We start from the raw sequence: 14,037 nt of genomic DNA, 5'->3' as shown, positions 1-14,037 counted from the left end.
ATAATAATAATAATAATAATAATAATAATAATAATAATAATAATAATAATAATATGCTTTATTTTTATACCGCTTTTCCGAGGTGATCAAAGCGGTTCACAAAATGTTCAAATCTCAATGGTTTTAATCTTACAATATTAACATGAAACAAAATTAAAATGTTATGTTTTACTCATGTAAATCTGATTACGTTGAAGAATTAGTGGTTTGAAGAAAAAACATTCTTCATATTATGTTATGCATTGTTGTTATGTGCTAGGTTGACTCTGAAGTATGGCAACCCTCTTTTATATTTTTCTTGGCAAGATTTATTCAGAGGTTTGCCATTACCACCCCCTAAGGCCAAAAGAGTGTGGCTTGCCCAATGGGTTACCATGGCTGAGCGTTAGGTTGAACCCTGGTCTCCTAGAGACATAATCCAATCCTCAAACCATAGCACAACACTGGCTCTCATTGTATTGTATATCAAATATATTGAGAGACTTCTGGAGGCCAACAACTGGCGAGTTCAAGTGCCTTCATGTCTTGTTTGTGGGAAATCCTAATATATTCAAATTTGCAAGTGCTGGAAACATGATGTTGTAGTTGATTTAGCAGGGGAGTTCTTAGTTGTTTCATTCACAATCATAAAGTTATGGAGTACACACATTTGATGCTGTGGTCTGTTATTTCCAAGCCAGTCACACTTCACAAATTTAACTGAGAAGGATTTCTGGGAAGCAACCAGAATTTCAGTAGATACAAGTGTAAGTCTATTGTATTTCAACCTCAAATGTATTCTTCTTGGAGAAGTGATGTCACTGAATAAAGATGGCAGACTAGGATTTCCCCATCCTTCTGCATAAAATTTAAGGAAAATTTCAAAGAACTCAAACAGCTTACACATGACATCATTACTAAAAGGACCTCCAATACTAAGTTATCAGAGTAGGAATAGGCAACTTCAACAACTGGCAGATTTTGTCCTTTGCACTCCAGCAGGCTGCACTGCTTCAAGTATGGATAATTTCCTGACCAGATGTGTCAGGAAAACTTTTAATTTCTCTATTTTTTGGTGTGCATGTGTTCTTTTTGGAGGGCCTGTATGGGGCAAGGTGCAGAACTGAGTAAGAAGAGAATCAAGAAAACAGGAAGACTGGGTAATGCTGACGGTAGAGAATGGATTAACAGTATCTTGAGAAAAAGAATCATGGGGCAACTTGCTGTACTTAGGTTTCTATTAGCAGCAGTCTTCATGTTCAGAAGTGGTAGTGTGGTGATAGCAGTAAATTTCACATGCCAATGTGAGCTATTACTGATCCTTTCCTCCAGTCCAGCTGACTTCTAGTTTCACAAGAATGTGTAATTTCACGGGAATGTTTAATTCTAAATACATTCTGCTGCTAGAGAGAACAATTTCTTCCTTAAATTGTTCACATAAGGCAGTTATCTATTCATGTACATCATAGCCAGGTAATCTAGGAGTTAAAGAAAAGTGTTTTTATCTTTGCCTAACCCAAAAGGATTTTCACTGATTCATCTGAAGACTTCAAAGGGTTTGAATCTGGCATTTGGGCTGGTTTGAATTACAGCTCAGTTCTATATCCTGAGTTTCCATGTTCATAGAGAAACTGCCTGTTGCTGGATTTCATTAGGGCCAATTTTCTTATCTTCTCTTCATCTTTTGGTTTGATCCCCTGGAAATGCAACGTGGCATTCAATGGGCCAACGTAACAAGGTGCTGCCTTTAAGGCATGCACTGTCTCATAAGGCTGACCAAAAAAACCCCCAACATAGAGCCCATCCCACTCACTTTTCTGCTTCTCCAGGGACTATAAATTGTTAACTTCAAAGCCTTTTTTTACATTAAAATCAATAAAAGTGAACAAAAACGCTTTCAAAGCAACTGGTTGGGAGTCTCAGGACACTCAGGACACTATTATCATGAAGGAAAAACCAGAACAGAACAAAACCTGGCATATGATTAAGCAAGTTTCCAATGGAACTTCCAGGTTGAAGGTGTGTGCACATGTCTGTGCATTATCTCTGGAATTACTTTCTATGTATGTGATCAGCCAGTAGCCTTTTTTTAAAGTAGCCAACTTCTGTGCTCAGAAAGATACTTGTTTTTCTACACAGCAGCAGGGTGAGGAGGGGGTTAGGAATGACAGCTTGGCATCAGCAGTGTTCCTGGCTCCAAAGCCACAGCTATCCAGGAATGCTGAATTTGTATGGGCTTCCTCTGCCTACCCTGAAGTTGGCATCACGAAGTAATACATGAGTCAGTGTTAGCCCCAATAGTTATCAGGAAGCAATTTCCTCTGTTTTGCTTTTGGCTCATGGGACAGAACTCAGGTTTATCTTCATTTCTCAATGCTTAATTAAATTTTGCAAGCGACTGTTAAAAATTAACAGAAAACTTTGAAGTGTGAGCTGCTTTAACAACAGCAAACAGAAGCCTGAAGGGCAAAATATGCATTGTCATCATCCAGGATCACGCCTGTTTGTGGGGGGAGCACTATAAAATAAAAAATATCTTCTTTTTTGCTCCAATAAGAAGGAACATAAGAAAGGGAATCTGAAAAATCTGTAAATTAATGTAAGATGAAGTCAAGTGAAACAGAACTAAGAAGACTGAAGCATTGGGTTCATCATTATACAAAAGTGGTGGCATTTTCTTAACTGGCACAATATTCCAGAATTATAAAACAGCTCCATAACACTATAAATAGAAGCGGCAAGTTCTTTAAATAAGCAATTTTGTCTCAAAGGATGTAGTAATTATTAGATATGATGCAACAGGAATCATGATAGTATCCGGCTTGAAATGGTTAAAAGAATCCCAGTTACTAAGTGAAGTGTCTTTGCATAATTCAGTATCACTGTTCCCCTTTTACAGGAATTCTTTTTAGCAAATGTGTTAGAAATTTAATGGGAGAAAAGCTTTCAGGGCATGCAGAAAGTCAACCTCCAAGGTTGTGCACCCTTTTGCTGCAACAATACACAAACCATAGTGAAGACAGCAGAGTCCTTCCAAAAGTAGTATCTGCCTGTGCTCTCATAATGAAGTGCCAATGCTCTATGAGGGCTGAGCCCACATTGCTGCTCTACAGATGTCAGTTAATGAAACACTCTTGAAGAAAACTGTTGAAGTTGCAACTTCCCTTGGACAATGGCTTCCAATCCCTTGTGTTACAGGCTTTACTGCAAACTGCTAAATTAAAGGGGTTACAGCCATAATACATATGGCAAATCTCTGCTTAGAAACTGGCACATCCACTTATAAATAATAAATAAATAAAATCTTTATTTTTATCCCGCCCTTCCAGAAAGATCAGGGCGGCTTACAAAAGTGCAACGAATGCACACAGATACAGTTAAAAACAGGAAACGACACACAATACAATAAAACTAAAAGCAGGAATAAAAGCCCCATCGCCCATCCTCATGGCCACGGAAGAGGAGGGGAGGCCCACAGGATCTTAATCGGGGAATGCCTGCTTAAATAGGAAGGTCTTAAGATCCTTCCTAAATTGGGCCAGGGTGGTAGATGAGCGGAGCTCAGTGGGCAGCGTGTTCCAAAGGGCTGGGGCAGCTATAGAAAAGGCCCTTCTAGACGTAGAAACAAGCTTGGCCCCAGGCACCTTCAGCAATTGCTGCCCAGACGTTCTGAGGGTGCGAGGCGGATTGTATGGGGAGAGGCGGTCCTTTAGGAATCCTGGGCCCAAGCCATTTAGGGCTTTATAGGTGATAACCAACACCTTATATTGAGCTCGGAAGCGAACGGGCAGCCAGTGAAGATCTTTAAGTACAGGTGTTATATGGCTGGTCCTGGACGCACCAGTGACCAGCCGGGCTGCCATATTCTGTACCATTTGAAGCTTCCGAGTTTGGTATAAGGGTTGCCCCATGTAGAGTGCATTGCAGAAGTCCAATCTCGAAGTTACCAGAGCATGTACCACAGTTTCTAGGTCCCTCCGGTCCAGATATGGGCGCAGCTGGCGAATCAGCCGAAGCTGGTAACAGGTGCTCTTGACCGTCGCATTCACCTGAGCAGTCAGATGAAGCGACGAATCAAGAAGCACTCCCAGACTGCGCACAGAGTCCTTCGCAGGGAGCGTGACCCCGTTTAGGACAGGTGGAACCACAGCCATTCCTGGACCGGGGGAACCTATCACTAGTACCTCCGTTTTCTCTGGATTCAGCTTGAGTCGGTTTTTCCTCATCCAGTCCATTACTGACTCCAGACAGGCCTCGAGAGGAGAGACGCCATCCCCGGTCACTGCACCAGTCGGAGACATAGAGAAAATAATCTGGGTGTCATCAGCGTACTGATAACCCCACGCCCCATGTCTCCGGATGATCTCTCCCAGCGGTTTCATGTAACTGTTAAATAGCATGGGAGACAGAATGGCTCCTTGAGGGACCCCGGTTTTAAGGGGCCTCTCGTCGGAGCACACGTCCCCCAGCTGCACCATCTGGGACCTCCCAGAGAGGTAGGACCGGAACCACTGGAGCACAGTGCCCCCGATTCCCACCTCAGCCAGGCGTCCCAGAAGGATACCATGGTCTATGGTATCGAAAGCCGCTGAGATGTCCAAGAGCACCAACAGGGACACGCTTCCCCGGTCAGCACTCAGACGGAGATCATCGACCAAGGCGACCATGGCCGTCTCAACCCCGTGACCCGCCCGGAAGCCAGTTTGAAATGGATCCAGATAATCCGTTTCATCCAAGACCGACTGAAGCTGGAGTGCAACTGCCCTCTCGATCACCTTCCCCAAAAATGGTAGCAGGGAAACAGGCCGATAATTATTATGTACCAGGGGGTCAAGGGAGGGCTTTTTTAGGATCGGTCTTACAATGGCCAATTTAAGATCCGATGGAAATCGCCCATCCCTGAGAGAGGTGTTGATAATCCGGCGTAACAAAGTGGTTACCACCGGTCCCCCCTGGGCCGCTAACCACGAGGGGCAGGGATCAAGAGAGCAGGTTGTTTTCCGAACACTTCCGAGGATCTTGTCCACATCCTCGGTACTCACCGACTCAAACTGATCCAGTATAACATAGTCCACGGAGGCTCTGGACACTTCTACCTCTGGTTCTGCCATATTGTCAGCGTTCAGACCTTCGCTTATACGAGAAGTTTTATCCACGAAAAAGTTGTTAAATAAGTCACAGCAGGCCTTAGAAGGTTCAAGGATCTGGTTCAGGGCGGGAGGGAGCTGAGTTAGCTCCCTGACCACCCTGAACAACTCTGCCGGACGCGATTCCGCGGACGCAATGCGAGCACCATAGAACGCTCTCTAAGCATAAAAATGGGGCAGGCAAAGCTATTGGAATCTCTGTAGCTGCCCACTAATATTATGCTTGGTAGCTGGCGGTTGAAAGAGCCGTTATGATATTGCTTAATGATGAAAGACAATCCTGATGCACTTAAATCAATCAGGAATCCAAGAACCTATCAAGTCCAAAAAGGTCTTGAGTAATGCTTCTGACTTCTAAAGATTGAAGCAACTGACTCCACTTTGCATCATGCTTTTTATTTTTAACTGTTGCTCAAATATTTAGGATGCAAGCAATGTGGCTATGGCCCACATCCTCCTAGTAACACCCCTGCTGTCAGCCATGAGATACCCCGATCAGGCTGTCAGGCTGTCAGCCATTGGCATACCTAGTATATTGGACATGCAGTGTGGATCACCCCTTTTCCTCTCTTCCACAGCCTTTTTGTGTCTGGCAGAGCTGTTGGCTGGGCAACAAAGGAAGATGACTCGCTTTACTGCCCAGTTATCAGAGCTGCTGGAACTCGAAGGCAGCCCCATCCCACCATAAGCCACTGGTGCCCCTCAACATTCCTGGGTTAGTTGGAGCTGCTGGCCAGGTGGGAAACTCTCTTTACTGCCGGGCCAACAAAGCCACCAGACCTGGAAGGGAGCCTTTTCCAACCAGTGCATCAAGCGGAACCCCCCCCCCCAGTTGTCACCTGGTGTGGCCCACAACCCACTAGTGACACCCCTGCTGTCAGCCATGAGATACCACGATCTGAATGCCTCACCTGACTGCTTGGGCAAGAAAGCCTGCCATCTCAGAAGCTGATAATACTGAATCATTACTGAATCATTAAAAGTAATGTTGCAAACCACCGCTACATAGTCCATTATTGCATTAAGAAAACACAGTATGTGCTGCCTTCCTGAACTTTTGCCAGATTAACAAGATCAACAGAAACAGATGGAAAGCATGATCAGCAGATCCATCCAATAATGGAAAAATGCATCACCCAATAAGAGGAAACAGACACCTTCATGCAGAAATGATGACAGAAGAGTCAAATGATTCCAATCAGATTTCACCCTGTTCTATTATACATAAGCCCACACTGCACTGTTTTAATTGCAGTTTTAATTTTTTTTATTGCAATATGTTTTTAAAATTGTTATTGCGAGCTGTCTTAGGTCCCTTCAGGAAGATTAAGATTCTGAGGTAAACAATCACTAGAGCCACACGTTTTGTGAATGTTGTTCATGGTATGGAGGGGGCCAAAGGGAAATGGAGATAATAATGTCATGAAATGAAGGGATGGAAGAATCTAATGGCGACAGTTACAAGTTGTTTATCATAGACCATCCAAAGATATAATTCAGAAAACCAGAGGTAAAGAAGATTATCGCACAGCCAAGTCCTACCTGGATAGACATGGGATCTAAAACTGAAAGACGGATCCTATCGCACTGCTCTGTGGTCAGTCAATAGGCAGCCCATAAAGTCAGACACGCGTTCTAGAATTTAGGAGAGCTGATTTTAGTAAACTTAAGATTAATATGGTCAAGAAGACTAAAAGAGAAGGGAGTTCAGGACTGATGGGAGTTTCTCAAAATGGAGATACTGAAGGCCAAATTTCAAACTGTTCCAATGAGAAGGAAAAATGGGAGGTGTCTCAAGAAACCAGGATGGATGACTAAAGAACTTTCAACTGAACTAAGTTTTAAAAGGGAGATGTATAAGAAATGAAAAAAGTGGGAAATCACTAAAGAGGAATTCAAATACCTAGCAAGTATAGGGGTAAAATCAGAAATGCTAAAGCGCAGAATGAGCTCAGGCTTAACAGAGAGGTTAAGAACAATAAGAAGGGCTTTGAGGGTATGGCCATAGCACAAGGAAGAAGGAAATGGTAGAGTCACTGCATGGAGAAGATAGAGAAATGCAAACAGGGGACAGAGAAAAGGAAAGAACTGCTCAACACCTTCCCCCCCTCAGTCTTCCTACAAAAGGAAAAGGGTGCTCAAAGTGAGGAAAATGGAACAGAGGACACAATAGGGGAAACATAACACATAATAAGGAAAGAGGTAGTACAAGAATATCTGGTTAAGTCTCTGGGAACAGAGAGCCAAAATCTAAAACCAAGATCAAAAGCCATTATAAATCGAATTGAAGAGCGATTCTAAAAATCAGTTTCTTTGATGCTACTAGCACGGTGGACAAAAAGGAACTGAGAGAAGAGAGTAGAGTCACTAGAGGCATATATAGGGTGGGTGGAGCTACCACCAAAAAGTCTTCCCTAGTAATTCTAGAAGGTTCCAAATGTCTCTGCACAGGCACGGAAAACCCACTTGTGTGACTCACAGAGACCACAACAAAGAACGGAACATTATGCAGAACTACAGCATGAATTCCATGGATACCAATATAGGTCAACATTGTCTTCTTTTGTGTGTCTGGAGCAACTGTACATGTCCCTCCATTCAAATAATAAAAGACACCTTGATTTTGCAATCTACTTAACTCCTAGAGCTTTGCATGCTCTTTGCTTACAGACTGCAGTTAAATTTTGCTGCATAGCATTATGCATTCCAGACTGTTTTGTGTAATAAATTCTCTTGGAAGAGATATGAGAGCAAGCATTTAGGATTATGATTCTGAGAACAGTAGCTTCATCCATTATCTCCTTCTAATCGGTAAACAAGGGATATTCTACTAACTCTAATTCATTGAACTGGCAAGGAATGAGACCAGCTGATCTATCAGAAGTGATGGAAAGATGTAGCAAGAATACATTTGTAACATGGAATCCAATAGGGATGAATATGGGCAAATAATTTTATTTTGACTTAGGTAACCAGCCTGTAAAGTCCTAATGAAAGCCAAGGTGTTTATATTCAATGAATTCAATGGTTACTATTCACACTGCTAAAATACACAGCACACAGCACATGTTACCTTAGGAAAATTCTATCATAAAACAAGAATTTATATAAAAAGCCATTGTTAAGAAAATCATGCACAATAGCAACTGTTGAACATTGCAACAATATATTTAAGGTTTCAGAAAGGAGCCTATTAAAATAATGTACCTCTGAGCAATTGAAATGTCCATCTTACATTACTTTGCCAGTACAATGACTTTGAATGGTAAGATGCTAAAACACAGAATATATATGATGATCCAAAAAGGCACATCTCTAATTTATAAAGAAATAACTTCATGAGAAGCACAGAGATCTGAGAATTACCTGAAAGCAGTCAAGTATTCTGTGTCTCCCATTGGCAGATCAAGGCCACCAGTAAATGCCATATTAACATTGAAACCAACACCAGGTCCAATGCCAACCTAAGAAGGGGGGGGGGGGGGGGGGAGAGGGAGAAAATAACAGTTTACAGTGTTGGCAAATATTGCTATGGAGCTGGTTTTTTTTTTTTTTTTAGCTCTACACTGTAGAAAAGATTTTGTATTCCCCCTTTAAAAATCCACTGCTTTCTGCCCAACGGGAACAGCATGAATGGCAGAGTTTGTAAGGCAGAAACTACTTTTATATTTAACAATCTCCATGAAGGCACATGCGTGTGATTTGTTAGTCTTCAAGGTGCCACAGCGAACTTCGTTATTTACAACAATTCTCTCTCATTCTTGCACACGCCAAAATAAGTCAGTCAAAATAACAGCTAAACGAACATTTCCATTTCTTGGAAGTTTTGCACTTAAAAGCAGTTGACACAGAATTCCTCTATCATAGCTTGGTACAGGCGAGTAGTTTTGTTAAATGTCATAAAAATTGCAAGCAGATTAGGGTCTAAAAAACAACAACAAAGTTTCCTCCGTTATTGATTCCTTTCCTCGAGCACTAATGTTCCTCTTGAAGATCAGAAAAAACACTGTGTTTTCTTCGGCTAAAGCCAATGTCTGAGACGATTATGATTATGAAATAACTTTCACGTAATCAACTAAAAATTGTACACTAAACAGTAACCATATTAGGAGAATCCTCCTCCCAATCTTCAGATAAAATATAAATAAAAATGTATTATACAAAAGAGCTGCTTGCATATACGCGGGAGATCTGGGCCTTGGAACAGATTTGTTGCCTCTTCCTACCTGCATGCTCCAACCTTGCATGTGCCTTACATTTATATGTAACATTATGACGACTTTTTCAAATGTTAGGTTTGCCTCTGGTTGTTTGTACTACTGTTGTATACACAACTTTTAGAACATCACTGATTTCAAGTTACACACACTAACCATCAATAAAATACTTCAAATTAATATTACTTTAAGTTTTACAATTTTATTTTTCAAGTTTTAACTAACAGTATTATACTGCTTGATTTTACTATACATATTTAGATTAAGATTTTTTTGTTCTTTTGTTTTTTGCTGAACATTTAAAATGTTTTATCTTTATGTTCACCCTGAAATATTTTCTGGGATGAAGCCATAATATATAAAATTTTAAATGAATACATTAGTAAAAAAATAAAACCCACTGTCACTGTAGCCTTAAGAGTAGCAACTAGTACATATTCCCTCTCAGATACTTACATGGCATGGGCACTTTTGAGGAAATGGACAGTAATGTTATTATAAAACTCTAGTATTAAGAAAATTTACACAAGTCTCCCTCATAATCCACATCACCTATCACCAACATATCAATATGTAACAATACTAATAAAAGCTACAAACTAATAATATGCCAATCTCTAGGAACATACATACAATAATTAAGTCTGAGATAATGTTATATAGCAAGGCATTTGTACTTTTGGATTCAAATGAATTCTGGAGGGGATAGTGGTATAGTATGCAAGAACGGTGACAGTGTGTAACTTTTACATAGTACAGACTTTTCTGTTTTCCCAAAAAAAGCATTTATATTCTTTGCTACACACATATTCTTACAATTTACTTTATCATATATCGTCTGGTAATTTCACCTTAACTGGCAAAAATTCCAGTTTCAGGAAAAAATATTATTTTCTATTAAAAACACTTTAAGAACCATGTCCATATAAAAAGAACCAACTATGCCACTATTTTACTTTTGATTAGTGCATAATTTATCTGAAATGTTTTAACTTTACTGGGTTATAGAATGACTCCTTTTTCTACAAGTCATATAATGCAATGCAATGACTTCTGTTATTCCAGAGTATTAGAATATCACAGAATTCAAGTTTGTCTTAGCCATCACTATTCCTTCACACTCACAGCTTACATCAGTAAATGGGCAGAGGCAGAGGAGGTATGAATATCATAGCCAGCCTTGCAGATATATGATTGTAACATATTCAACATTTACCTCCTTTTCCATGCGCAAGAAAACTGTTCTTTAAGCAGAGGGTGCCCTCTGCTGGTGGGAAAAACAAGAACTTTAACAAGGCTAAAAAACCTTGCTGATCTTAAATGTCAACTTTTATTTTTTGCTATACTAACCTAAGTTAAAAACAAAAACAAACAGTGAAGTAGTTTCTTTACCCTACCCACATGTCTTGTTTGCACTTGTTCGCTGCTGCTGATTTTCAGGAAAGGGGGAAAGATGAAAAGTGATTTACTTCTGTTGTGTGTCTTCAAGTTATTTCCAATTTATGGCAACACTAAGGTGATTCTATCATGAGGGTTTCTTGGCAAGGTTTGTTCAGAGGGGGATTGCCTTTGTCTTCACCTGAAGCTGAGATGGTGCGATTTGTTCAAGGTCATTCAGTGGATTTCTATGGCTGAGAAAGGATTTGGACCCTGGTCTCCAGAGTCATAGTCCAATGTTCAAACAAATACACTACCCTGGCTCCCTGAAAATTGATTGTAGAGTTAAAAACAAAAACAAAACAAAATCCCAGAATACTTCCATTTCAAAATGGTGGAAAACAAATTCTCCCCTGCTCCAATTGTACTGAAATTTCCAGGGTTTTATTGCTCAAGGGATTTCCAAAACCATAAGACAATTATTATTGAAAATGCTGCAAAAATGCATTTATTAATATTATTACCTCATCAGGAGCACCACTGCCTGGGAAGAAGTTTCCATCATCATACCGATGTAGTGAAATATAAAGAACATTAGGATCACTGTAGAAAGCCTGCTGAGTACCATTTCCATGGTGCACATCCTTCAGGGATAAAGATTACATTGTATGAAATGTGTTATTATATACGTGACTACCTGCATTTGACTAATTGCAATCCCAAGACCTCATTTCATAATCATGTTGCAAACAGCCCTGTACAGAGAAAGGCTTAAATTTGAAGGTTAAGGGTATTTATATGCATATCACACATATCACACCCAACGATTTCACAGAAATCAACTTATGGGGAACTGCTGAAAACCACAGCATTAGTGCAATTCCACAAGTAAGGAAATGCAAATAATTAGACTTAAGCCTTTTTGCTCTGGCTCTCAGAATATTTTGGACTGCAATTCCCCAAAGCATCAACCAGTATGGTAATGGTAAAGGATTCTGGGAATCAAAGACAAAAACATCTGAGGTTCAAAGCTTAAGAATCAATGGTCTAAGAAGAAGATTAAAAATAATGGTAAGCATATAAGAATTTCTGAATATAAAGAACTGATATGTATCCACACTGTGTCTATCCTGATCAAGAGAAATACATAAGTCACATACTAGTTATCAACAGAAAAGTAAGCATGAAAGACTGTTGTAACTCTCTTCTACTTTTAACACTACTTGCCTTCAGGCATCATCCACTTCATGTGTTATACCCCTGTACCAAAAGTCAACACTTTAACATGGATGTCTGAAGGACAAAAGCGTCTACATGAAGAATCAAAGGGACTTTCCCCCATGGATGTGAATGCATAACATGAGGACATCAGAACAAGTGCAACCATGTGAACTTGGAGTGCATTCATCAGTTCAGCCCTGGTGTTCCTTGATCACATGAGTACCCCTTCAACCAAGTAATGTGTGAAATTGGCACATGTCTTTTAGAAAGCAAATTAGGACAGCATGGAGGAAATTAGGACATCATATTATTGGACAGCATGGAGGAAAGAGCCAACTCTTATGTTCTTTAACTGAGAAGACAGGGCCAACTAGACTCATCCAACTGTAGACGATTTCTAGCCTACTTTATGGACAGGATTATAGCATGACCTAAAGAGTAAGATAAGATACATGGCCTGACCAAAAGGAGTCACCATGAAGAATAGGAACAAAAGAAGACAATATTGACAAATAACAAATGATATCCCAATAAGGATCTTTGTCCTGTCATAATGTCATTTTTCTTTCAAAATGTCATATGCTTTGTCTGTCCACCAGCTTTCTAATAATTAGACAGAAGTTAGACGATAAGTCCAACTTAGTTGAATGGTAGAATAGCAGACAGCTAAGAGAGGTATGGCTACTCCACAACTCAAGGTGGGAAACAAGCAGCATGGTGAGCTCAGAACCCACACATTTAGATTTATAATACAATATGTTGCATGAGTCAAGTACTGAAAACAGCATCTGTTTCAATCTTAACAGTTTTTCGTAAGAGGTAAACAGCCGGGTCAAGGTAATGTTTTGCAATGTTCTTTATACTGAAAATCAACAGAAAGCATGGCACAAGTTGTAGCAGCCCTGCTGACTGTGAAGCATATAATATTTGCTGGGGCAGCAAAACAAAGATGATTCTAAGTGAAGGCAATGTAATCCCCAATGTAGGATTGAAGGCATGCAAGGAGAATCTTTTTCAGACCAAGGTAGAATTCTTTTGCAGTTAACTCGCCATGTTTGGGCTAAAGACCTCACCTATATATACCCACATATAAATATACATGCAACCGTTCACACAGATACTTCTTCCCTCTCAGCCCAACCAAGCTGGAAAGTTTTTGTTGAGGTTGCAACTCTTTTCTCTCCTACTACAATCTTCACAAAAGTTACCTTTCACTCCACCTCAGAGTCAACTCAGCCTGTCATCTTTCCTCACTAAACTGAGTACAGTGGTACCCCGGGATACGAATGCGCCGCCTTACGAAATTTCCGGGTTACGAAAAAAATCAATAGGAAAAAACTGTTCCGGGTTACGAAGGTTTTTTCGGGTTACGAAAAAATTTTTGGTGCTTTTTGGCGCTATTTCGCACGAAATCGCGGCTTTTCCCCATTAGCGCCTATGGCTTTTTCGGCTTACGAAGCATTTCGGGTTACGAACGCGGCGGCGGAACGAATTATTTTCGTAACCCGGGGTACCACTGTACCCAGCTTGTCAGAGGCAATTAGCTTACAGTTGTAAACTGCTTACAGCAGGCCTGCACAACATGCAGCCCACTGGAGGATGTTCAGTGGCCCTCAATGATGTGGGCTGGGACGTAGCCAAGGAGGGGGGGTTCTTGGGGTCCGGACCCCCCCTTCCATTAGAAAAATGAATGGTGTGTGCTGCTGCGCCGCCGCACCCAAGCCCCATTATAATGGTGGCACTTAGTCTTGACCCCCCCCCCTCTTCCTAAAATCCTAGCTACATCCCTGATGTGGGGCAACTTCCCCAAGCCTCCTCTGCAACCCAACCTTTACTCATGAGTAGAGGCTGGACTGCAGGGGAGGAGGAAGAGGGAACACCCCCCCCCAAACATTCACCCAATCTCCCTCCTTCACAGCCCAGCCCTGTCCTTGGGATAAAGCTGGGCTATGGAGCAGGGACATCACTGGTTGGTGTCAGCTGGTATGGGGGGACAGTGAACTGCCCTGCACTCCCCCCACTCCTGCAAGGTGGCAGCCTCACAGGGCTGGGAGGGCACCATTTCAATCCCCCCCGTACTCTTCCAATCCTGTGAA

The 14,037-nt window shown here is 41.1% G+C and overlaps 1 protein-coding gene across 5 annotated transcripts in view; it reads right to left on the bottom strand.

Moving 5' to 3' along the window:
- The window catches only part of HDAC4 (histone deacetylase 4), a 120,546-nt gene that overhangs the window by 9,110 nt on the left and 97,399 nt on the right, over positions 1–14,037 (bottom strand). For all 5 annotated transcript variants that reach the window (XM_042446199.1, XM_042446209.1, XM_042446227.1 and 2 more), the window contains 2 exons: positions 11,245–11,364; positions 8,493–8,590 (listed from right to left, as the gene is read on the bottom strand). In XM_042446199.1, the coding sequence (XP_042302133.1) occupies positions 8,493–8,590; positions 11,245–11,364 (218 nt within the window). The remainder of the gene's footprint in view (positions 1–8,492; positions 8,591–11,244; positions 11,365–14,037) is intronic.

This window comes from Sceloporus undulatus, chromosome 1 (genome assembly GCF_019175285.1).
Source record: "Sceloporus undulatus isolate JIND9_A2432 ecotype Alabama chromosome 1, SceUnd_v1.1, whole genome shotgun sequence".
In the NCBI taxonomy this organism is placed as follows: Eukaryota; Metazoa; Chordata; class Lepidosauria; order Squamata; family Phrynosomatidae; genus Sceloporus; species Sceloporus undulatus.
Note: the sequence above shows the minus strand (reverse complement) of the source record. Positions and strands in the feature narration are given on the sequence as shown.